General features: G+C 44.3%; 1 protein-coding gene across 2 annotated transcripts; it reads right to left on the reverse strand.

Annotated features, from left to right (window-relative positions):
* Nucleotides 1-825: 825 nt before the first annotated feature.
* On the reverse strand, nucleotides 826-23,792 carry ECD (ecdysoneless cell cycle regulator). 2 transcript variants are annotated; one of them, XM_075935016.2, is made up of 14 exons: nucleotides 23,566-23,792; nucleotides 20,062-20,283; nucleotides 19,486-19,603; nucleotides 17,804-17,891; nucleotides 15,374-15,552; nucleotides 14,696-14,888; nucleotides 13,914-14,042; nucleotides 8,946-9,071; nucleotides 5,704-5,789; nucleotides 5,504-5,610; nucleotides 4,911-5,094; nucleotides 2,282-2,349; nucleotides 1,979-2,190; nucleotides 826-1,068 (listed from the first exon to the last, which is right to left on the reverse strand). In XM_075935016.2, the coding sequence occupies exons 2-14, from the start codon at nucleotides 20,264-20,266 to the stop codon at nucleotides 826-828; spliced, it is 1,938 nt and encodes a 645-aa protein (XP_075791131.2). In that variant the 5' UTR covers nucleotides 20,267-20,283; nucleotides 23,566-23,792. The 2 variants fall into 2 exon arrangements, with proteins under 2 accessions (XP_075791131.2, XP_075791130.2); XM_075935015.2 differs by having other exon boundaries at nucleotides 1,979-2,196.
* Nucleotides 23,793-23,795: the final 3 nt, after the last annotated feature.

A 23,795-nucleotide genomic window follows, 5' to 3' on the forward strand; every position in this document is an offset into this window, starting at 1 on the left:
TACAAAGGTATTGAGAAATTATTTTTATCCTGAGGAATTCCACTACTGCTCTGAGAAAAAAATAAGTGCAACTGCAAAGAAAAAAAGTTACAGCAACCAAGTTGTACTTTTGAATGTCTTTATTTATAAATAAATTAAAAATTGCTTACAGAAAAATAGTTCAATTCTCAGACTGGTAAATCTACAATTCTCTATTTGAAAAAATGCATGCAATTTTCACTACTCATCAGAACTCCTTACACTGAAACATTTTACTTTAGAAACTGTGGGTGCTTGTTGGGCAGATGGATGTTTGTGGCTATCAAAAGAAAAAAAAAGCAAGAGGGTACTATTGCTTGCATGTGATATCTATTATAACCTTCTGGACACAGCAGAATTTCAAGAGGATCTACATCTCGTTCACATTTTAAGCATTAAAATCAACACTTATTAATGGATACAAGAGCTGAAAAAATTGTGAATGGCAAAGAAAAAGGAAGCAAGACCTGGACTCATTCACGAGTGACAGTATCACCTAATATGCCGTTTACATGGATACGGAATTCTTATAATAAACGTAGATTTTCATTCAAATCTGAACAATCTTCACAATTTTTCTAAAATACACTAGCACAAAAGAAAATTGTGCTTTATGCCCAAGGCAACTTTTGGCATTCAACAGATCAGATAAATGTTATCAGATAATTATTTTGCACATACTTCTAAAGCTATGCAAAATGTATCTAAGTGTTTAGTATTGAAACCATTCATAGTGGTGTGGCAGACACTATTACTCTGTAAGGTGGGAGTGGAAGTACCAACTGTCCCCTAAACCAGGGTAACAGATTAATCTACTGCTCTGCTATTAAAGCAACTATGGTCTGTATTTTCAGGTAAATGCACTCCCATACTCTGCAGTATGTTAGAGGCAGGTCCTGCAAGTCCAGCTTGAGCACTATAGGATTCTAGCAGGTTAGTCACTAGGTTCAGCTCTATATCCACAGGTGTCAAATCAGCACCTCCTGCTTTAGAATCATCTTCTAAGGTATAGTCAGCATCTTGAGACAGAGGTTCTTTAGCAGAGCTAACCTATAGCACAGAATAAAATAAAGACATATTTATTACATATATGTTCTTTATGGCACTCACTGATAACACATGGTGAAAGGCAACCATAGCAGAAACAGCTCCTAAAACAGCAGGGATGGCACAGATTGATCCATAAAACTACAAAAGCAATTTCCCCTGCCTTTGATATTTGCATTTACACATCTAAAGCTATGAATGGGACACATTCAGCCTGACTCAATTAGCATCATTAACACTGGCCCCTACAATTGACAGGTAACTGCTTTTGCTCTGGAGTCTATAATTTCCACGCCAATTCATCTGATGGAAGTGGGTTTTACCCATGAAGGCTCATGATATAATATGTGTTAGTCTCTAAGGTGCCACAGGACTGCTCTTCATAATCAAGGCAGATTAAAGTAAAACAGACAAATAAGTAAATAAGTAAATAAATAAATAAAAACACACCACCAAAAATGAGTTAAGCAGATAGCTTAAACGCCAAGATAAAGTAGTCCAATACGTCCCATCCAATTCTGGATGATTGTTTGGTTCATGAACTATCACACTACCAGAATTGTCACACAGAAGAAGTCCCAAAAGGAGGATATTGAGAATTACTGGCCCTGCCTGGGTTTCACTTGAGTCATATAGGACTTCAACAGCTGCAAGAGATCATGAGGCAGCTGCCTGTAGTACTAGCAAAATAGAAACAAAACCAGAATTTGAAGCTATTGTGGAAGCCAAAAGTTTAGCATTTTTATTTATGGAATCACTCTGATGGTATACTACAGCACATGAGATCTCTCTTTGGAAAGACAACATACTCAGAGAACAGGAATATTAGTCACCTCTGCTTAGATTATTCTTCTACTCCCTATCTCCTCTTTCACGAAAGGAGGTAAGTTACAAAACTCCAACACATACATACCTCTTTCCTTTTGGTGACGAAGCTTTTACCAACATTTGTATGTGTCAGTTCGCAGTCCATCTCATCCATGTATGACCTGAGACTTCCCACCATTTGGTTTGGCAATGCCTCTTCCTCTTGGCCATGGGCTTCAGAATCCAAGTCTTCATCACTGTCCAAGAACTCAAACTGCTCCTCCTCATCCAAGTCATCTGAGTCCAGCTCTTCTGAGTCTGCCCCTACAAACAATTCAAGTCAATGCAATGTACTGGGATGTCAAGGAAACAGACTAAGAAATAAAAAAACAAACAAACTAGATCTCACCTAAAATTCTGTCTAAAGCGTGTGTAAAAGAGTCAACATCAAAGGTGACACAGGTCTCAGCAGGTGACCTGAAATTTAAGAAAAATTACTCCATAAATGCATTTGCTTGTACATCGGGAGTGGTATCCTTAGGGAATAATGTTTGGCATCAACCACGGCAGAATTAAGAGTGAAAAGTTTGGGGTTGTAGCCTGATGATCTAGTGGCAGTACAATACCCTGCCATGCTCAAGGGCTTAGCAGGTGCTGAGAGTGACGTGGAAAATGATGCACATGGGAAGCCTATTTGGAGTGGCGAGGATAGTCAGAGTCTCACATTACTCCCTGCTGTCTGAACTGGGTGCCCATCAACACACAAAAGACTGATCAGGATTATTTTGGGGAGAAGGGGAGATGTGCGCTACATTATGCAGAGCCTTCAAGAGACTGTTGGAAAATGGAAGACTTGCCTAGAGAAAACACGCATGGGTACATTGTTTGAGAGAGAATCCAAAAAACTAATCAGCTTTTCTGCATGTCTCAAACATCTAAATATATGTTCAAAATCAAGTTCTTAAAGTTTAAAGTAGGTAAAATTAAAGGGGAATTGGAACTGAGAAGGCTCTACGTTTAATATATGTATTAAGTTTCTTGTCTCAATATGAATTTTTAAATAGGTACGTTAACATCTCAGAGGGATAGCCATGTTAGTCTGTGACTCTAAAAACCAAGATGTCCCATGGCATCTTAGAGACTAACAAATTTATTAGGCCATGAGTTTTTGTGGGTAAAAGCCACCTCATCAGATGAGTTGGAATGGAAATTCATCTGATGAAGTGGGTTTTACCCACAAAAGCTCATGACCTAACAAATTTGTTGGTCTCTGAGATGCCACAGGACGGTTCATTGTTTTTACATTAGCAGTCCACTCCAAATAGTCAACTCCCAAATTCTTAAAAATGAGGGCTATTTTCAATGCCTTAAAAATAAGAGCCTAAGCAATGCGGGTTTGGGGGAGTGACCCTTTTGGGAGATGGTGGCAGAGAAGAGCAGGCCTCTTGGTTGCTGTAACACCTGCCACCACAGTAACTGCAGAGTGCCTGACCTTTGCTGCCACCCCACGCAAGGCCACTTATGTAATACCACAGGCTATCCTGGGCTCAACAGACTAATATTAATATGAGGGACAGTCCTGTCCATAGGATGGTTGGGGTAGATGCAGTGGGGCACCTTAAAGCACAGGGCCTGGGGAGGCTGCCCCGAACCTTCCTATGGGCAGGACAGCTCGGTCTGGTGCTCACTACATAGACAAAATTATAAGGACTGCTGAAACAGAACCAGTGTGTGCCTTAAGTAAGAAAGAGGTGGCTGTTTATGTAGAACATCTTCCACAGTGTAACAAGAAATTTAGCAGCTGTGTAACTGTCAAATAAGCGAGTGAGAAAATACTGAAACACCTACAGTGAGGATATTTTTCAGTCTTAGGCTGCGTTTTGTAACATGCATCAGTTCTTTATTTTTTGCTAAATATAGGAAAGTAGGTGTTACACGCTGATACCATATCACTGTTCTGCAATGCTTACTTGGAATGTTTGCCATTATGAATTCTAAGATATTATGCTAATGCACTGTCTTCATCTTAAGCGGTCTGGCGCCAAAAGCATGTCTAGAGGGGTGCACGGCTTAGGACAACCCCACACTCTGCCCAGACCCCATCCTGTCTCTTCCTGCATCTGCTCTACCCCCTCCAATCTCCACTGCACCCCTTCCCTGAGAGATGCAACCCAGGAACTTACTGTGGGGCCCAGCAGAAACAGGGGTCAGGCTTCACCACACTCACTGTGGCAGTGGAAGCACGACTATCTCCTAACTGGGTCGCTCCACTTCACCATGGCTGCAGGAAGTGGAGTGCCCTGGCCTGCTCCCACAAGTGATGTGGGTTCAGGGAAGCAACTCTGCTGAGAGATGGTGGCAGAGCAGAGCAGGCTGCTTGGCCACTGCCACTCCTGCTATCACGATGAGTGTGGGGTACCTGACCTTTGCTGCCACTCTACACCAGGCCTCAGATCGTCCTGGGCCCCACTGACTAATGTCAATATGGGGAACCATCCTGTCCATAGGACAGTTGGGATAGATTCAGCGGGACATCTCAAAATGCAGGACCTGGGAGGCTGCCCCCAAACCACCCTAAGAATGGTACAGCTCTGTCTGGTGCTCCCTGCATAGACAAAATTGTAACTTATGGCTACGTGCAGATTTAGAGACATTTTTAGTAATCCTCTGATGTCAGAAAAGTTCACAATATACAGTAGTACAACCGTCCTCAGATGTATACAATCCAAACAGCCCCAGTGTTCTTGGGCATGAGAAACCTAAACTAAGAGCAATAGATTCAAATATAAAACTCAAGTGAGAGTTTTGGAAAATAAGACAAAGCTGTCAGCTATTTTTACTGGTGTCAGCTCAACATGTTATAAAAGTGTATATATACTAAGAATGTCACTCTGTTTCAGGATTCTAGTGACGTTAACCAATCACTCAAGTTTAGCTATACTACTTGAAAAGCAGACTTCTTACCAGAATTACTAAAAGGGTTGCAATATAAAAGAGCAATGCACCACAGACACTATATCAGATATTTAAATAAATACCATGGAGTTTCTGCTCCTTCATGTGTTGAGACTTTGGATATAAAAGCCTTCATGCTTTCAGTGACTGCTGCCAAGTCATACTTCTGATCTTCCTCATTTGAGGGAGGAATGGATACATTCCTACCTGATGCCTCATTCAGGATCTGATCCAGAACATCTGGAGAGATGTCCAACCAGCTGTCATCTGAAAGAACATAAAGGGAACATGTGTGTCAACCTACAAGACCAAATTTTGAATACTGCCACTTTATAATGGATATATTAATCAGCAAGATCAATGTTAAAACAACATGTACTAATTGTAAATAATGAGTACTTTATATGGAAATACTGAAATGTGTGATGATGAGAAAAGCTATAAAGAGATTGGTGGAGGAGGTCTCTTCAGAAATGCTTCAGACACTATTTTATTACACTGGGCCAACAGCCCAGGTCTAATTTCGTGGCTTACACAAAAAAGAACTTGTAGAGAGCTCTTTATGAGCACCACCACAAAAGTTGGGACAGTCTCCACACAGAGGCTGAAACTGAATATACATGGAGATTGATATAACAAGATGTTCCCAATTTCCCCCGACATCACTTTCACTCACCGTCTTCTGGAGGAAGACTAGCAGCTTCTTTTTCAAGTTCATCCAAATTAAAGGACAATGTCTGTAGCAAGGTCAAGATTTCTTCACCTGGACTCACAGCAACAGAACTAAAAGAAAAAAAATCCCCCTCATCTGTAAAATCCCATGAAATCTAATTTAACATACAGACATTAACAATATCAGTTTACAGTAACTCTTACCTTTCAGGTTTGATAACAGACTGCTGGAAATAATTCTCTGCCATATGCAGCTGTTCCAGGTACTTAGCAGATCCTTCCAGTTCTCCCTATTGAAAACAGGTCACCAACACTAATGTATCAAATTCTCCCTCAACTTCATTTTCATAGCAGTATCCAGAACTACCATCGCTAGCAGTGAAATGGGGATGACTATTAGAAAGCAGTTTTCTTGGTTAATTTGGTTTGCACACACTGGCTCTTTAGGAACAAATCCAACTAACTACAGCCTGCACTAACAAGGAGCAATTAAGCAATGACAGTAACAACCAGTGCTTTCTTTGTGATGGTACCATCACCTTTTTTTGGGAGCACTCGCCGCTTTCCCTTGGCAAAGCCCCAGCCGGCCCTGGGAACACTTGCGCCGCGCCAGACAGAAGACATGTAGCAGTTAAAGGGGTCATGAACGCATTTCAGCTCTGACCTCCCAGGTGGTTACTCCCCCTTTGCTTTTTTTTTGCTTGACAAATTTTCCCCAGCATTTTATTTGGAGGAGGGAGGAGAAGGGGGAGGGAGGAACCAACAAATTTTTTGAAACCTTAGTACCGGCACTTTTTCCCCTTTTTTAAAAAACAAAAAAAGCACTGGTAACGATTGTTTTTAGTGTTATTGCAGCAGTGCTGGTCCTAGAATACAACAGAGACAAGGCAGGTAAGGTAATTCTATTATTGGACCAACTTCTATTAGGGTGTGTCTACACAGCACCCTGAACTCGAAATAAGACACACAATTATGTATCTTATTTCAACTGAATTTCGAAATAGCTTATTTTGAAATTTGACATGTCTACACAGTGCCAATTTTGAAAGAACACACTATTTCGAGCCATCCCTTCCTTAGCCCTCACGCAACAAGGCTCACCAGAATGGCATAATAGAGCACCCGTTATTTCAAAAAATATTTTGAAATAAAAGGTGGCTTGTGTACCCCAAAATAGCAGTGCAGTGTAGATGTACCCTTGGTGAAAGAGACAAGCTTTTGAGATTACACAGATATTACCTCATGCACCTAGTCTCTCTACTAAGAATTACTTTCCCCACCTAGCCATAACGTAGAGGGTAGAAAATAGGCATATGATTTGCTAACACAATAGGTCATTAATTAAAAAGAAAACATGCCAAAAAAGCGTTATGCAACAATATAGTTAATTTTATACACAAAGAAACTAGGAAATGCAAAGTTATGGCTCCCACAGCAACAATCACACTGAATATATTAATATATTAGCAGATATACTCGGCTTTGCTTGGGTCCTCAAATATTTTTTGGGGGGTGGGGTGAGATGCAGGAGTCGCAGAGTGTTATGGATGGTGCTAAAATCTGGGCAGGGGACTGGGGAATGTAGGAGGGTCTCAGAATAGGGGGCTGGTGTTTTGGAGGGCTGGAGTGAGGATTTGGGGTGAGTATGGGCTCAGAGCAGGGGACTGGTGGGCGTGGGGAGGCTCAGAACAAGGGATTGCAGCAGTGAGGGTTTGGGGGGTGAGAAGGGGCTCACAGCAGGGGGTTGAGAGGTGTGGGAGGAATCGGGTGGGCGTGCAGGAGTCAGGGCAGGGGATGAGGGCACAAGACTCAGGGCACAGGAGGTTTACCAGAGCAGCGCCACCTTCACCTCCATGGGCAGCCCTGGTAAACCTCCCTTCCTCCTCCCCTTACTCCTGAACCTCCCATCCCCTGCCCTGACTCCTGCTCCCTGGGGGGGGGGCAGCAGACTACCCACCCCAGCGCTGGGGCCAAGGGAGAGGGGGGGTTTGGCATGAAGTTATGTGCCAGGAGGGACCACTTACCCAGACTGGTGACCTGCAACATGCACAGACCTGGCCACAGTTGGCAACTCTCTTAGTGGTGCAGCTGCCCCCTGTGGTCACTGTGGAGCATAACTATCCCTCCTATCAGACCCCTCCCTTTTTGTGTTAAGGAACATTCCATTATCCTGGCACAACCAAACCTTTACCTTGCTTTAAGTTATGCTAAGAGGAAGCTGCATACCCATGTGGCTGTCCTAGCTCTTATTATTTAGGAGTTCTTAAACTAAACAGACTCACAGACAGACAGACACAGATACATATTTCTAATATAGAGTGACAACACAAAAAGGCAGAATTACAGCTGCTGTGAGAACTACACATTTTCTGATTTTTGCACATTTACATTCATAAGAGTGGTGTTGCATTTCATAATTTTTTGCAAATATACTGAAAAGATTAGAGTTGTCAACATAAAGTATAAGCCAAGAAATTAAGAGACTTTGGGGTTTTAAAATTATCAGCTGCATGAGAGCAGACGGATCAATGTGCAATGTTAAATTCCAAATACGGAATTTAAGCATATAGATTGAAACTCTCTTAACCGGGATTCTCTGGTTTGGCAACATCCATGGTCCGACACAGATGTTGCAGGACACAGATTCCTCGTGGAGGACGAATGGCAAAGATCCCTGTGGGGCGGGTAGGGCAGTGGGCTGTCTGCAGTGAGCTAACAGCAGGGTCACCCAGCACATGGCAGCAGGGCTGCCCAGTGGGGTTGGGAGACCCAGTGCATTGCTACCTGGCTGGACTGGGAGCTGCGGTAGCTTGGCGGGGTGGGGAACTGCAGCATGGTCCTGGAACCTCAGTGTGGCGGCATGCAGCTGCCCACCAGGTCCCGGAGTGACGGCAGTGATGGCTACTTAGTGGGCCCAGCAGGAGGTGGAGAACCAGCAGAAGGTCATCAGCTGCACCAGGGGGGGCCGGTGGCAGAAGTCCAAAAATAACCTCCCCTGGTCTGGCAAAATCCCTCATCCAGGACCAGTCAAGGACATCCAACTTGTATATGATTTGTGAAAGAAAATCATTACAAAACTATATTCTCAACACAATTTTATATTACTGTTTTCAATATATGCAAAAAAAGCACTTGCATGAAGCAGCACATGTCATTTTAACTTCTTTCCTTCCTTTCTCAATTGTATCCTCTCATTTATGGTAGGTAGGAGCTCATTCCCAAATCCTACAACGTCTTTTCATTTGAAAAAAATTATTCTAAACTTTAGTGGAGGTGGGGAAAGAAAAGAAAATGTACTGTATACAAAGGTAAATTAGCTTATCTTTCATGATGAAAGGAATTATGTCCCTCAATCAGTGCCTAAAATCTGCTATTAACCCTGACACATTTGAAAGATCATTTTGTTTTTCCCGAGTTACACAAAGAAAGACAGAAACAGTTCCTACCTTAAAATAATTATTTTTCTTCAGGTTGTTGAGGAAATCAGCCCAAAATGGGTTGTTTAACACTTTCCCCTTAGAATCAGGAGAAATTGTATTGCACTTGGAGCATAATATTTCAAAGCCATGAGCCTGTATGAGAGATACAGGAAACACAAGTTCTTAAATATGACACATTTGTTGAAGTTTGCTTTAAATGACTGCACAAAGAACTCAAAAGTAGTAAGCTCCTCACTCTGCCAGGAGAGAAATTATTTTGCCTGCTCCCTCAGACATGGCAGTTTGGGAGTATTGAAGAGGCAAAGTTCTCAACTTCCAGCAAGAGGCTGATCCCATGACTAGGGATCCTAAAAATCCATTTTGCTGCTGCAAAGAAAAAAAAGTGGATTTTTTTAAAGAGAACCTTTAGTTTTTTATGTTTGGGGGGGGAGGAGGAGGGAAATATACACAATGGATCCCCAATTATCCAGCCAAACTGGATAATCAAAAATTCAGGTAATCAGGAGAATGAATATGGCTTTGGCTGTCAGCATAAATATTATATACTTATCAATAAAACATGTTCAGTTGATATCTATATCATGGTAAGGGAAACTAAAGTTCAGCATTTCAACTGAATAGCAGAAAAAGATGGATCTTAGGGGAGGTTTATTAATCAGAAAATATTGAGGGTTTTATCCTGGATAAGTATGATCCCTGCTCACAATAGCAGCAATCCTAACAACTAAGAGAGGTGGACAGGCGCCAAAAGGAGGCCCATCTATTTCTCCTGGGTTGCAATAACAAAGGTTTTATTTCCAATTTTCTAGAATAAAGTTTAGTTTTACCAAGAAAGACAGCATGGAAGAAAGAATATCTGGATCCTTATGGTACAACTTGGAGTGAAAGAAATGCACTAGTAATTATTTATGGGTTCCTATTTTTTTAGGACAGACAAGATTTTTGCTTTAATGACTTGAGAGAAGCATGGCTGGGAATTAGATTGAGGTGGAGTGAGGAAGAGAGTAATGTTTGAGAAAAAGGGAACGTACTGGGGAAAGGAAAGTACCTGTGCTCAATCAGTAAAAAAAAAACAACCCTCTTCAGCTGATACATACAGATGATGGTCTAGCGAGGAGGGCTTTGGCTTCCTTGACCATGGTATGCAGTTCCAAGGAAGACTGCTAAGAAAGAATGGGTTTCGCCTTTTGAGGAAGGGGAAGAGTGTGTTTGGACACAAACTGGCCAACCTACTGAGGAGGGATTTAAACGAGGTTCAACAGGGGCAGGTGACCAAAGATAAGTGAAAAACATGGAGACCTGGGAAATGAATAAAAAATGGGAAGGAGCATGGGCTATAATAGCAGAGAAAAAGGAGGGAGAAGGCAGAACTGGAGGGGAAGAGGGGGGCAAAATCAAATCAGTATCTTAGATGCCTATGTACAAATGCAAAAAGTATGGGGAATAAGCAGGAAGAATTTGAAGTGCTAATAAACACACGCAACTATGACATAGTTGGCATCACAAATCTGGTAGGATAATACACACAACTGGAGTATTGGTATAGAACGGTACAGCTTGGTCAGGAAGTATAGGCAGGGGAAAAAATGGACAAGGTGCGGCTTTGTATATTAAAAATGTATACACTTGGACTGAGATAGACATAGGAGACAGACTTGTTGAGAATCTCTGGTTAAAAAGAGGTAAAAAGTTGATGTCATGCTAGGGGTCTACTACAGAGCACCTACCGAGGCGGAAGAAGTGGAGGCTTTTTTTCAACAACTAACAAAATCAACCAAAGCGCAGGATTTGGTGGTGATGGAGGATTTCAACTATCTAGATATATGTTGGGAAACTAACACAGCAAGGGACAGATTATCCAATAAGTTCTTGGACTGAAATGGGGAGGGGAGGGCACTGTTCTTGATTTGATTTTAACAAATAGGGACGAATTGGTTGAAAAATTGAAAGTGGAAGGCAGCTCGGGTCAAATTGATCATGAAATCATAGAGTTCATGATTCTAAGGAATGGTAGAAGGGAGAACAACAAAAATAGAACTGCAAAATAGAGACAATAGATTTCAGGAAGGCAGATTTAGTAAGCAGAGGATATGTCTACACAGCAACATTATTTTGGAACATATGACAGACACAGACTTTGTTATTTCAGAACACTGCTATAAGCAATTATTTTGATATAATATCAAACTGGAGGACTTCTTACTCTGACTCCCGTAACCCTCATTTTATGAGTAAGAGAAGTCCGAGAAAGAGCACTCAAACTTCCTACTGTGTAGACAGTGCCAAAAGCTGAAATAAGCTATTTCGATTTCAGCTAAGCCTCTGACGTAGCTCAAGTTGCATATCTTATTTCAGCTTTAGCCCTGCTGTGTATACATACTCTCAGAGACTTAATAGGTAAGAGCCCATGGGAAGCAAGACTAAGAGGAAAAACAACTGAAGAGAGAGTTAGCAGTTTTTTAAAGGGACATTATTAAGGGCCCAAAAACAAACTATTCCACTGTGTAGGAAAAATAGAAAGTATGGAAGGAGACCCACCTTGGATCAACCAGGAGATTTTTCATAATCTAAAAATCAAAACAGAGTCTTATAAAAAGTAAAAACTAGGTCACATTACTAAGGATGAATATAAGCAAAAAACACAGGTATGCAGAGGCAAGATTAGAAGGAAAAAAGCATAAAACAAGCTCAATCGAGCTAGAGCCATAAAGGGTAACAGGACAGTGTTCTACAAATATATTAGAAGCAAGAGGAAGCCCAAGTACAGGGCAGGCCTACTGCTCAGTGAAGATGGAGAAACAATAACAGGAAACTTGGAAATGGCAGAGGTGCTAAATGGCTTCTTTGTTTTGGTTTTCACTAAGGCGTTTGATGGGGACGGGATGCCTAACATAGTGAATGCTAGTGGAAATGGGGTAGGTTTAGAAGTGAAAATAAAAAAAGAGAACAAGTTACAAGTTACTTAGAGAAGTAATCTGCCTCCAAATCATTGGAGTCTGATGAAATGCATTCTAGAATACTCAAGGAGCCGATAGGTATCTGAGCCTTTAGCTATCATCTTTGAAAAATTATGGAAGTCAGGAGAGATTCCAGAAGACTGGAAAAGGGCAAATCTAGTGCCCATCTATAAAAAGGGACATAAGAACAACCCACGAAACTACAGATCAGACAGCTTAACTTCTGCACCAGAGAAGATAATGAGTGGAGCAAATAATTACAGAATTCATCTGCAAAAATCTGGAAGATAAGGTGATAGGTAACAGCCAGCATGGATTTGTAAAGAACAAATCATGTAAAACCAATCTGATAGCTATCCTTGATAGGATATGAAGCCTTGTGGATAAGGGAGAAGCAGTGGACATGGTATACTTAGACGTTAGTAAGGTATTTGACATGATCTCGCATGACCTACTCATCAATAAACGAGGGAAATACAGCCTACATGGGGCTACTATAAGGTGGGTGCATAACAGGCTGGAAAATAACTACTCTCTGAGAATGGTTAACGGTTCGCAATCATGCTGGAAGGGCATGACAAATGAGACTCTGCAGGGGTCTGTTTTGGGAATGGGTCTGTTCAATATCTTTATCAACGATTTAGATGATGGCATAGAGAATATTATTAAGTTTGCAGATGATACCTGGTTGGGAGGGGTCACAAGTGCTTTGGAGGAGAGGGCTATAATTCAAAATGATCTAGACAAACTAGAAAAATGATCTGAGGATAAAGCGTAACAAGGACGAATGCAAAGTACTCCACTTACGAAGGAACAATCAGTTTCACAGATACAGAATGGGAAGTGATTGTCTAGGAAGGAGTACTGTAGAAAGAGATATAGAGATCATAGCAGGCCACAAGTTAAACATGAGTCAACAATGTGACATTGTTGCAAAAAATGCAAAATGCCCAGAACCCACATCCTCACCCCTTCATACACACACCCCAGCCAGACACCCTGCACCCGGCCACTCCTGCTCCCTGGCAAAACACCCTAGCCAGACAGCTTACTCCTAGCCCCCTGGCCAGACAGCCCACTCCTGCCCCCTCCTCTCAGCCTGCTCCTGCACCTTATTTCCCACCCAGACCCCCTCCTATTCCCACCTCCTGCACTCCCATCCCTATACACTTCATTGGCAGCCCTGTCCCAGACACTTAACCCCTCATTTTTGGCTCCACCCCAGAGCCTAGAGAGGGTCCACAAAGTCCACTAACCCTGGAAGGTTCCATAAATTTTGCCATAAAGACAATGTTGAAACCTTGTGTGTTGGACATAATATTTTACTCAATTTAAAACTGAAGCCTGGACAACAAGTCCCCAATTAGGGCCCAGACTTCATAACACTCCTGTACTCTCACACACACCATTATACACCTGAGTCCCCTGCCCTGAGGCCCACGTACACCCCAACCCAGCCTTCTGCACCTCCAAATCCCCAGGCGCTGCCATAAGATTGACAGAAGACAGCTTGAATGTGTGCATGAAGCTGGATTTGACCAGTTATGATGTAAACTTCAAAGAAATGTGCAAAAAGATGCAGCAGAAGTCCCATTAAATAAAGTTTGTGAGTACAATGTTTCATTTATGTTACTATTAATCAATATTACTGATAATTGACATAATAAGTTATATATTTTCAGTCACGCAAATGGGCATTCTTATATAGCTCTTTGTTGATCACTTGTTCTGAATTTTGATGTAGTTTGGCTCTTTGGTTTGAAAATGTTGCCGACCCCTGATCTAGACTGTGTTTGGTCCGAGCAGGAGACTGGATTTGATGACCTCTTGAAGTCTCTTCCAGTTCTAGTGTTCTATGATCCTTTTGGGGGGTATAAACTGCTGTTTGGCTCCAACTTCTATATGTTAGCAAGCGAGGGATAAACAAAAAGGGACTCCTAATATTCACACACCCTCCAACTATGAATTAGAGGGGAAAAGAAACACAAAATGTAGGAGACATGTAAAAAGACATTACCAGTTTCATGCCTAGCTCATGTGCTTTGTATTGATGGTGTACAGGGGAAGGCAATGTATATCCACTGTGTCGGTCTGGAACAAACTTCTGCTGCATTAATTGTGCGTATAAACATTTAGTGAATGTGACCTGTGGACATCAAAATTAAAAGAAATAAAACCTGTTGTAGCATGATTTTCTAGAACATTTTAAAAAAACCATTTTTGTTTGAATTTTATTTTATACCTATGGTCATTGAAAGTAACACAATGTTATTTCAGATTGTGACATTAAAAAAATGGGGGTGGGGATTACCAATTTCAATATCATCATTCTGGGTGCTGGGTAACTTCAGTGAGGTCTTACTGACAAATAAAATTAGCAGGTGGCTGCTGAGAGGCCTCACTTTGTTGGGGAAGGAAGGTGGTGGGAGCAATGGAAGGAAGAAAAAAGTATCAGAATACTATCCTCCTTGTAAAATAATGTTTGAAAAAGTAGTTTCCTCTACTTATTGGGGGCAGAAAGAGAAAAAGTATCTAGGGAATTTAGATTGATTGTAATTTTAGGGTTGCACTGGGGAAGGGTGGCACAAAACTAATAGTTTATAATCTAGTTCCCCTTCCTGTTGGATTAGATAGTGGTAAGACCCAACATTCCTGAAGCAAATAAATTCAGAACTGCCCTCAAGAAAAATGAATTAGCAAACATGCTGTTTTAAAATTGAAAGTCATACATTTCCTAACATGACTATGGAACAAATCCATTAATCAAGCAGTCAGTAGAGTGGCAATAATATCACTTACTGCAGTCATTACACGGGTGTCAGGCAAGAAAGTTTTGAAAGGGCGACATGCTTTTAAGTCAATGGGATCTCGCAGATAAAAGGCCTGGACGGCTGCAGCTATTAGTGCAGGGCGATGCTTCAACACTATCACAATGCCTGCTGGAAGGTAACAGTGAGCCTGGTGAAGGGAGGCCTGGATCTTCTCAGGATACCTGTGATATGCAGTAATACAAAAACAAAAAACAAACAAAAAAGAAAAACAACCCTGTTGAAAACATGAGCAGGGCCATCCCTGAAGGCAGGGTGATTGTCTGTAAGGACATACTACTTCTGTGTCTTAGTTAAGAGTCCAGGAAGCGATCCAGACACATACTTTTGTAGAAAGGCTCTAACTTCTATTAGCCTTCCCTGAAGTAATGAAATAAGAAATAATAATGTTCTTTTGCAAAAGCTTGGAATTTAGCCCTGAACTACTGATCCGTCATTGGTGAGATCAGAATATAGTGTACAGACTAGCATTATTAGGGTTCCCACCATAAGAATGGTGCAGAAATTAGCAGAGTCGTCTGAATAATACTAACCAATTTATAGTTAACAGGAAAATGGATAAGATAATTAGATAACAGGAAAGTTCCTAGACAGTTCAGTATCAGAATATCCTGATAAAGAATATCAGGAAAAAAAATAATCCACATACCCACTGATGCGTTTATATACTGCTGTTCTGATAGATTTTGTGGCCAGGTAATCCTCTGGGTATGCAGACAATAGCATTAGGGACTGCAGGATTGTTGGATTCTTGGCAGGTAGCCAAGGCTCTTCTCCAGGAGTATTTGATGGTGAGATGATGCACAATTCTCCTTGGTGGAAAAACACCTGTTAAAATATAAACACGTTTAGTAGGCAAAATTTTGAGAGTGCCCCATACAAGTCTTCAATAAACCAAGTGTAGATCAACTACTTCATAAGTATCAGAATTCATAAACTTTCCTACAGCAGTTTTCTAGAGAACACTATTCAAATAAATTGAATGTTAGAAGATGTACTTCTCAGAAATGCACTGGATTGCCCTTTTAAGAAATGCAGCCCAGCCGACTGTTGACCATTTTCATTACAGAGGTGCCAGTACACTCCGTTCTTTCCAGGTAAGCTCTGACTGGAGGTGCCGGTACTGCGTACCAAGCAGTACAATCACAAAAAATGCACTGGGGATGTGAAGGTGTAACTGTGTACACAGTTAACCAATGAGCCTGGGCTCATCAGTTAATGTGCGAGGGTACATGCAGCTCCGCCCCCCACCGCTCGTGCCTCTGATGGGCAGGTGGGAACCCGGGTGCACAGGGACTGGTGGAAGCAAGTACACATGGGGTTCCTTGCACACACCGACTCCTGCCTGCTTCCCATGTATAATCCTGTAACTGATGACATTTTCAGAGATTACATGATTACATAACTAAATGCATTTTAACATCCCTAGTAAGGTAGTTATTTAAAAACAAAACAAAACAAAACAAACATTAATTATGGTCCAAGATCAAGCAACTGATCACCAGACTCTGGTTCAGTCTAGAGATGCCTTTACAAACAATGTAGCAATCATAGTGTGGACGCAGGATTTGTGTGCAGCCATCTTAGTGTGTGCAGGGATTTGTGTGCAGCCATCTTAGGATGTTAGCAAGAGACAGGCTAACCCTCAGGCCTACATGTGAGAGCGAGAATTGTAAGAGACGCAGTCTTCGCTTCGCTTTAAAAGAGAAGAATGGAATGCTGACTCCAGCAGGAACTTTGAGATAAGGTAGCATCTGAAGGGAATTGTGTGGGCAGGAAGGTAACTATTAGTCATTGACGTATGTAACGGGAGAGTATATATACACTTGTCTTTTACTGCTTGTACTTTGAAGATCTGTCTAAGGAAGGCGGACAACCCATCCGTCCGGCCGCAGTCTTCCCTTGAAATTGCTCGAAATACAGGCAGTCCCCGGGTTACGTACAAGATAGGGACTGTAGGTTTGTTCTTAAGTTGAATCTGTATGCAAGTCGGAACTGGCGTCCAGATTCAGCCGCTGCAGAAACTGACCGCCAGTTCTGACTTACATACAGATTCAACTTAAGAACCCCAAGCGTCCCCAAGTCAGCTGCTGCTGAAACTGATCAGCGCTGATTCCAGGAAGCCTGGGGCAGAGCAACTCTGCCTCGGGCTTCCTGTAGTCAGCGCTGGTCAGTTTCAGCAGCGGCTGACTTGGGGACGCCTGGGGCAGAGCAGCTGGAGTGCTGCTGGGTTGCTCCAGTAGTGCCCAGAGCGGCGCTGCAGGACCAACCGGCAGCGCCCCAGCTGCTCTGCCCCAGGGTCCGGCAACAAAAGCCTGGTCTGCTGGGGGGGGGGGGCACACTAGCTGCGCCCCCCCAGCAGACCAGGGACACGGGGAGCAAAGCCGCAGTGGCAGCGGGGTGCCGCGCCTCTGAGGCTTTGCTCTGGCAAAGCCTCAGAGGCGCGGGACTGCGCCGCGGCTGGGGCTTCGCTCCCGGTGCCCCTGGTCTGCTGGAGACCGTCTCCAGCAGACCGGGACACCGGGAGCGAAGCCGCAGCAGCGGCGGGTTCCCGCGCTTCTGAGGCTTTGCCAGAGCAAAGCCTCAGAAGCGCGGGAACCCGCCACTGCTGCGGCTTCACTCCGGTGCCCCTGGTCTGCTGGGGACGGTCTGCTCTGGCAAAGCCTCAGAAGCGCGGGAACCTGCCGCTGCTGCAGCTTCGCTCACGGTGCCCCTGGTCTGCTGGAGACTGTCTCCAGCAGACCAGGGGCACCGGGAGCAGCTTTTCTCGCCCCGGAGATCGAGGTGGCAGATCGCTGCCTGTGAGCTCCAGGGCGAGAAAGCCCCGTTCGTAAGTGCGGATCCGACATAAGTCGGATCCGCGTAAGTCGGGGACTGCCTGTATACTGCCTCTGACTTGCTGCTTACCAAATGCAGAGTGAGGACTTGTTTTCTTCCACAATAGATTAGGTCTGAGAAAGAGCTCAACTAATTTCATTTGTAGCTTAAGCTGGAATAAGTCTGCAAGTGTAAAAGTCTACTGCACTAAACTCAAAACATCACTGAGTCATCTGTCTGCTTGCCTGACAATTTTACTTACCCGATTGGCACTGTTTTCAGGTTTTAACCACTTCGGGAGGAAGTCAGCTGCTTCTATCAGCAGGAATTCACCATCATTGTCATGAACCCTAACCAAACAGAAATCAATGCCATATTAAACATGGCCCTGTATAGCATAAGGATAAATAATTTTAACTCAGGTATTGCTTGGAAAGGGGGCTTCTTCTCTTAAAAAAAAATCATTTGTTACAGATTTTTTCCCCTTTTAATCCTCTAACACAAAAGACAGAAAAATACTATGACAAGGTTAAAGGTTTCCCTTTTATTTAGTAGTAACCTTTAATAGGGCTTCCAGGATTTATTTCCCCTTTTTTCTACATGGAAGTCACCTAATGTTTCTTCCACTAATCTAAGAGGTCTGCTGACTTTGTAGTCACATCTATATTATGAACATGAACAGAAGTTATGTCTTTGAGCCATATATTGGAAAAAGATTAGAAATATGCTATATGCTCAAGTAGTTTCTCCAGAAACACAATTAAGAAGTGATTTCAGAGAGGTAGCCATGTTAGTCTGTTTAAGCAAAAACAGCAAGGAGTCGGGTGGCACTTTAAAGACTAACAAATTTATAAGACTGGGAGAATATTATTGCTCTGAGAGGCAGCAGTGTGGTGGGGGCAAGGGAGGCTGCTACAAAGCAGCCTCTGCCTGCACCAGGCCCAAGCTCGTTGTGGACAGAAGCTGCTTCACATCTCCCGTCCATGGAAAGTACCAGTGAGGAGCTGGGCCCCCGCCTCCCTGCATGGACAGGAGCTGCTCTGGCAGCAGTCCCTTTCTGTGGTAAGTCCCAGCTCCCCGCTGGGGCCCCCGCCGACAGTGGCTGCTGAACCCGGCATGAGCTGGAGCTAAGCAAGCCCGGCTTAGTCCCAGCTTGTGCCAGATACAGGACGTACCTCCGCTGTGGCTCTGCAGTTTAAATACAGTAGGAGCCGGGCTGCCTGCCTGCCCAGCTAATACTACATCTAAACTGCAGAGCTGCGGAGCAGGGAGGCTCCTGGAGGTTTCCTCCCTTACTGACTAATTGTATAGTTGATAGAAATTAGATTTACTCGCTTCCTAACATCCCTATGTCTGATGCAAACACTGTGGCTAAGTCTACATTAAAAACCTATATTGGTCTAACATACTCATTCAGGGGAGTAAAAAAATCCGCAACCAAGTGTCATAGTTAAATCGTCCTAACTCCCTCCCATGTAGACAGTGCTATGTCAAGGAAAGAGTTGCTCCCATTGATATACCCATTACTGATTAGAGATGTAAAAACCAATTTAAAATGTTAACCTGTTAAACTATATGTTTAACATGCCTGCTGCATCACACCATAGGCGGGGGAGCACTCTAGCTGGGACGGGCACCAGTTGAACAATTACCCCAGTAAGCATGCCAACAGGAAAAGCTATCCCATCAGCATGGGAGAATCTTCACTTAGGCACTGCAGCTGGGCATCATTCACTGAAATAATCATTAAGATTCCAGTTAACCCTTTCAGGCTGTTAAATAATTTTTTCTTCTGTGTCTTTTGTTTTTCTCATCTTGACAACAGAAGTGTGTTTTTGAAAAAGCAATCTAATATTATCCTGGTGAGATTTGGAGTACAGCAATAGCTGTCAATGAAGGATTTTAATTTCATTTCACAAAAGGTCTAAAACATAGCAGAGGTACCTTGCTGCTAATTCTGGAAACTTCTTTGTGATCTGTTGTATGAGGTACACAATAAACCATTCATCTTCAATATTATCCCCAAATTTTGTCACACCACCAATATGTGCAGGGATATCTCCTGGGAAGAAGAGGGAATTAAAAAATATACAAGACAGAAGTTAATCAGTATTCTCTCTCTTAATGGTCTGTAAAACACAGCCAATCTATTCACCATGTAATCTAACCTGGGGTGGAGAGAAATAGGACAGAACATGACTCAGCAGTTGAAATACTGAATGTTTTGTGCCAGCAGTTCTGTTAACAGCAATATCAAACAGAAAGAAAACAGGATAAACAGTAGGCAATCTTAGCGAGAATCACAGAGAAAGATTGGCAACAGTTCACTTGAGGAAAGGGGTTAAATCAACAATACTATAAACAATGACATTTGCAGAGAATTGATAACTCTTTCAGTTTCTCCTTCTCTGAGACCCATTGGTCTGTAATACCATCATCTTATTTTATTTTCTTAGTAGTAGCTAGTCACTAAGCAGGTGAAAAATCCAATTCTGTAGGAAATTAAAGCAGTTGTTTTACCTTTAGTAGGTTTGTATTTAAGATTAAAAGGTTGATTTTGCCAGATATACGAAACTAATATAGCTGCAAACTGGACCAGTATCTTCTCAATGTACTGCTGAAGAAGTTCTCTGTATTGGTCTGGGTCACATGGTTCACAAGACATCAGAAAAAGCTGGTACTGCACTGCATCTTCTACAGTCACCAGTCTCAGCTCCCCTTCCATTCTGAATATCAAGTATCCTTGAAAAAAACAAAACAGGTTCAATAATTCAGCAACAGTAAATATTGAGTAACTTATCCTCCAAAATGACATATTCAGTCATGTTATCAATTAAAAACTTTAGAACAGCCATAATGAGTAGGGATGTGTCACTGATTAACTGATAAGCAAAAGCTTATAGGTTAATGCTATAGACTACACACATTTCCTTTCCCCCTCTGTCTGCCAGTCAATTATATAGCAGGCTGGCCAGCATCCTGACTCAGTCCTAGCTTCTGACAGGTCTGGAACCTACCCCTGCTGCGGCTCTGCACTTAAAAGTGCATTAGGACCCTGGCTCAGACCTGGCTCTCACTGGGTCCAGGACCTACCTCCATTTCAGCTCTGCATTTCAAGTGTATTAAGAGCTGGGTGGGCAGGAAGCCCAGCTCAGTTCTGCTTGTGCCAGGTCTGGGAGCACAGACCTGCTCAGATAGGGTCTGCAGCCACCCTGCACTCCTGCCTCTTTCTCAGAAGCAGCAACAGAGTGAAAGGAAGCCAGTCTGCAAGGGGAGCTGGTTTTTAAACTGACTCCCCTTATGGACCAGCTCCCATCTGGAACCCAGCGCTGCTGCCTCTGATACAGTGGCTGCTGGCCCTGCCCCCAGGGACTAGAAAATAGTCGACTAATCAACAAAATTTTATGAGGTTTCTCAACTATTCAATTAATTGGTATTTAACATCCTTAATACTGAGTCAGACCAAAGGTCCATTTAGTCCAATATCCTGTCCTCTGTAGTGGCTATTGCCAAATGCCCTAGAGCAGTGGTTCCCAACCTTTTCAGCATCACTCCCCCTATTTTATTTTTAAGAAACCCTCACTCACACACCCAGCAGCAAAACTTGAGGAAAATAAATAAATAAATAAATAAATAAAGGAACTGACATGGGCCAGTTTGGGAACCCATGCCCTAGAGGGAATGAACACGGAATCATCAAATGATCCATCGCCGTTGCCCATTCCCAGCTTCTGACAAAAACAGTCTAAAGCAGTGGTCTCCAACCTTTTTTACACCCAAGATCACTTTTTATATGACAGAACATGCCAAGATCTACCGCCACGCCCATTCTTTGAAGCCCCGCCCTCTCTATTCTCCTCCTCTCCATCACTTGCTATCCCCAACCCTTATACTGCTGCTTTTTTTCCCCTCAATTCTTACGTAGGAAGAGGTTTTTCCAACATTTGGCCTGTCTAGACTGGACCAAATGTCAGAAAAAACCATTCTTTTGGAAGCCCCCTTATTCCTCATGGAAGGAGGAATATGGGGTGACTGAAAAAGCATGTTTGCTCTTCCACTAAAAAAAAAGCAGAACAAATGCATCCCTGGATGCAAAAGAGTTTTTCTGGGACATCTCTGGAATCCTGAAAAACTACTGCAGTCTAGCCATACCCTCGGTGGATTGAGACAGGATGTGTAGGCTCTGGGGTGGGAATGAGGGATTTGGGTGGGAAGGGGTGAGAGGTGCAAACTCTGGGAGGAAATCTGGATACAGGAGGAGGTGGATAAAGGGACGCTGGCCCGGGGAGGGGGCTCCAGGCCAGGCAGTTTTGGGGTCGGATGGAGGGTTGGGGTACTAAGCAAGTCACAAGCTTGTGAATGTGAGGGTTCAGGAATTTGGGTTGAGTTCTGTGAGGGGCTCAGGGCAAAGGGTTCCAGTGTATGTCAGGCTCAGATCTAGGGTATGAGGGAAGGGGGAATGCAGGAGCGTTATGATGCTGTGGCCAGATGGGGGCTTGGCCCCAATTGAGGGTTTGCTGACGAGGCTTCATTTAAAAAAAAAATACTATGTAAAATACAAAAAGTTTTTGCATTGTCTTTATTTATGAGAAGGGCAGGGAACCTGTTTTGAATCAGGGGTCACTGACCCACAGAAAAGTCAGTTGGGGCCACACAAGTGAAATGCAAAAAAACCCCTCCTCCAACTCCCCCCCCCCCCCCGGCCCAAGCCTCACTAATGAGGCCCCAACTGTGCTGGTGGGAGCAGGGAACATGGTACTGAGGAAGGGTGCTAGTGGGTGCTGGGGCAAGGTACAGGGTGCCAGTGGGGACAGGGTTCTGCAGCTGGGGGGAGGGAACAGGGTGCCAGGAGGTCAGGAGACAGGTTTCTGCAGTAGGGGACAGGGTGCCAGTGGGGACAGGGATCTGCAGCAGGGGACAGGGTGCCAGTGGGAGCAGGGGAAAGGGAACACGGTGGGGACAGGGTGCCAGTGGGGGAAGAGAGTCCCCTGCACCTGCCTTCTCCCAGGCTTCCCCTTCCCCTCCCTGAGGAGGGAAGCCCTGTCACACGTCTCCTTCAAGCCTAACTCCCCCCTCCCGCGGAGCAGGGAAGCCAGCGCATGTGCCTCCTCAGGGCCAACCCCTCCTCCTGCGGAGCAAGGAAGCCCCACTGCACACTCCGCCAGGGCTGGCATGAGCCTCCCGTGGAGCAGGGAAGCCCCCATCATGCGCCCCCTCCGGGCCTGGCTCCCCCATCCCATAGAAAAGAGAAGTCCCAGCACACGCCTCTAGAGACTCACCCGGCAAGTTCCCAGCATGCCACAGACTTGGGGCAAGGAAGCAGCCAGCGCCTTTCCGGAACCTCCGGAAGTGACACGCAGCAGCAGGACTTCCGTCCACCCTGCGGGAAGCTGCCACTACCTCCACTGTCACTCGAGGTAGGTAGTGGGGCTTCTTGGGGGTGGAGAGAAATGCGGGGCCCGGAACGCCTCGCGCTCGACCAGTCGATCATGATCGACTGGTTGGTGACCACGGGTCTAAAGGCACCATTCCCACCCATCCAGACTAACAGCCACTGTCGGACCTATCCTCCATGAATTCATCTAGGTTTTTTTTAATCCCCATTAAAGTCCTGGTTTTCACAACCTCCTCTGGCAAGGAGTCCCACAGGTCAATTGTGTGTTGGTGAAGAAAAACTTCCTCAACATGCCTCAAAGACCCACTCACAACTGACAAGAAAAGGTTTTATTTACATTACGGAACGGGAGCAAACCTGTTCTAGCGTAGACAGCAGCCTCGTAAGTTATCCCCACAGCCGTATAAACAAGAGAGCGTAGACCAATTTCAGGCCATCAGAGCCGCGGTAACGGGTGCGACTCGCACCCCTCAGGGCCACCCCGCAGAGACACGGGCCTGTCGCCCATCTCCACCCCCACGCTGCCATCACAGCGGCACACGGGAGGGGGCGACGCGTGCCGGACACGACGGACAGTTTGTGCCGGGGGGAGCGGGGCCCGCTGCCCCCCCAGAGCGCAGGGCTAATACCTCGCGGCCTTTTCTCCGCAAACTGCTCGGCCGCTTCGACACCTCCGCGGCCACCGCGCCCGGCCCGGGGAGCAGAGCGCCTAGCGGGGCCCCCACGCGCGCGCCAGAGCGGGCGGCCTAGGCCACGGCGCGCGCCACACGAGGCCGCAGACCGAGGGGAGGCCGGTCGCGCGGGGCTCTAATCCCGTCCCGCCGCCGTCTCCGATCACACCTCGTCATCCGCCCGCGCG

This window comes from Pelodiscus sinensis, chromosome 8, assembly GCF_052426305.1.
Source record: "Pelodiscus sinensis isolate ZL-2025 chromosome 8, ASM5242630v1, whole genome shotgun sequence".
NCBI classification, from domain to species: domain Eukaryota; kingdom Metazoa; phylum Chordata; order Testudines; family Trionychidae; genus Pelodiscus; species Pelodiscus sinensis.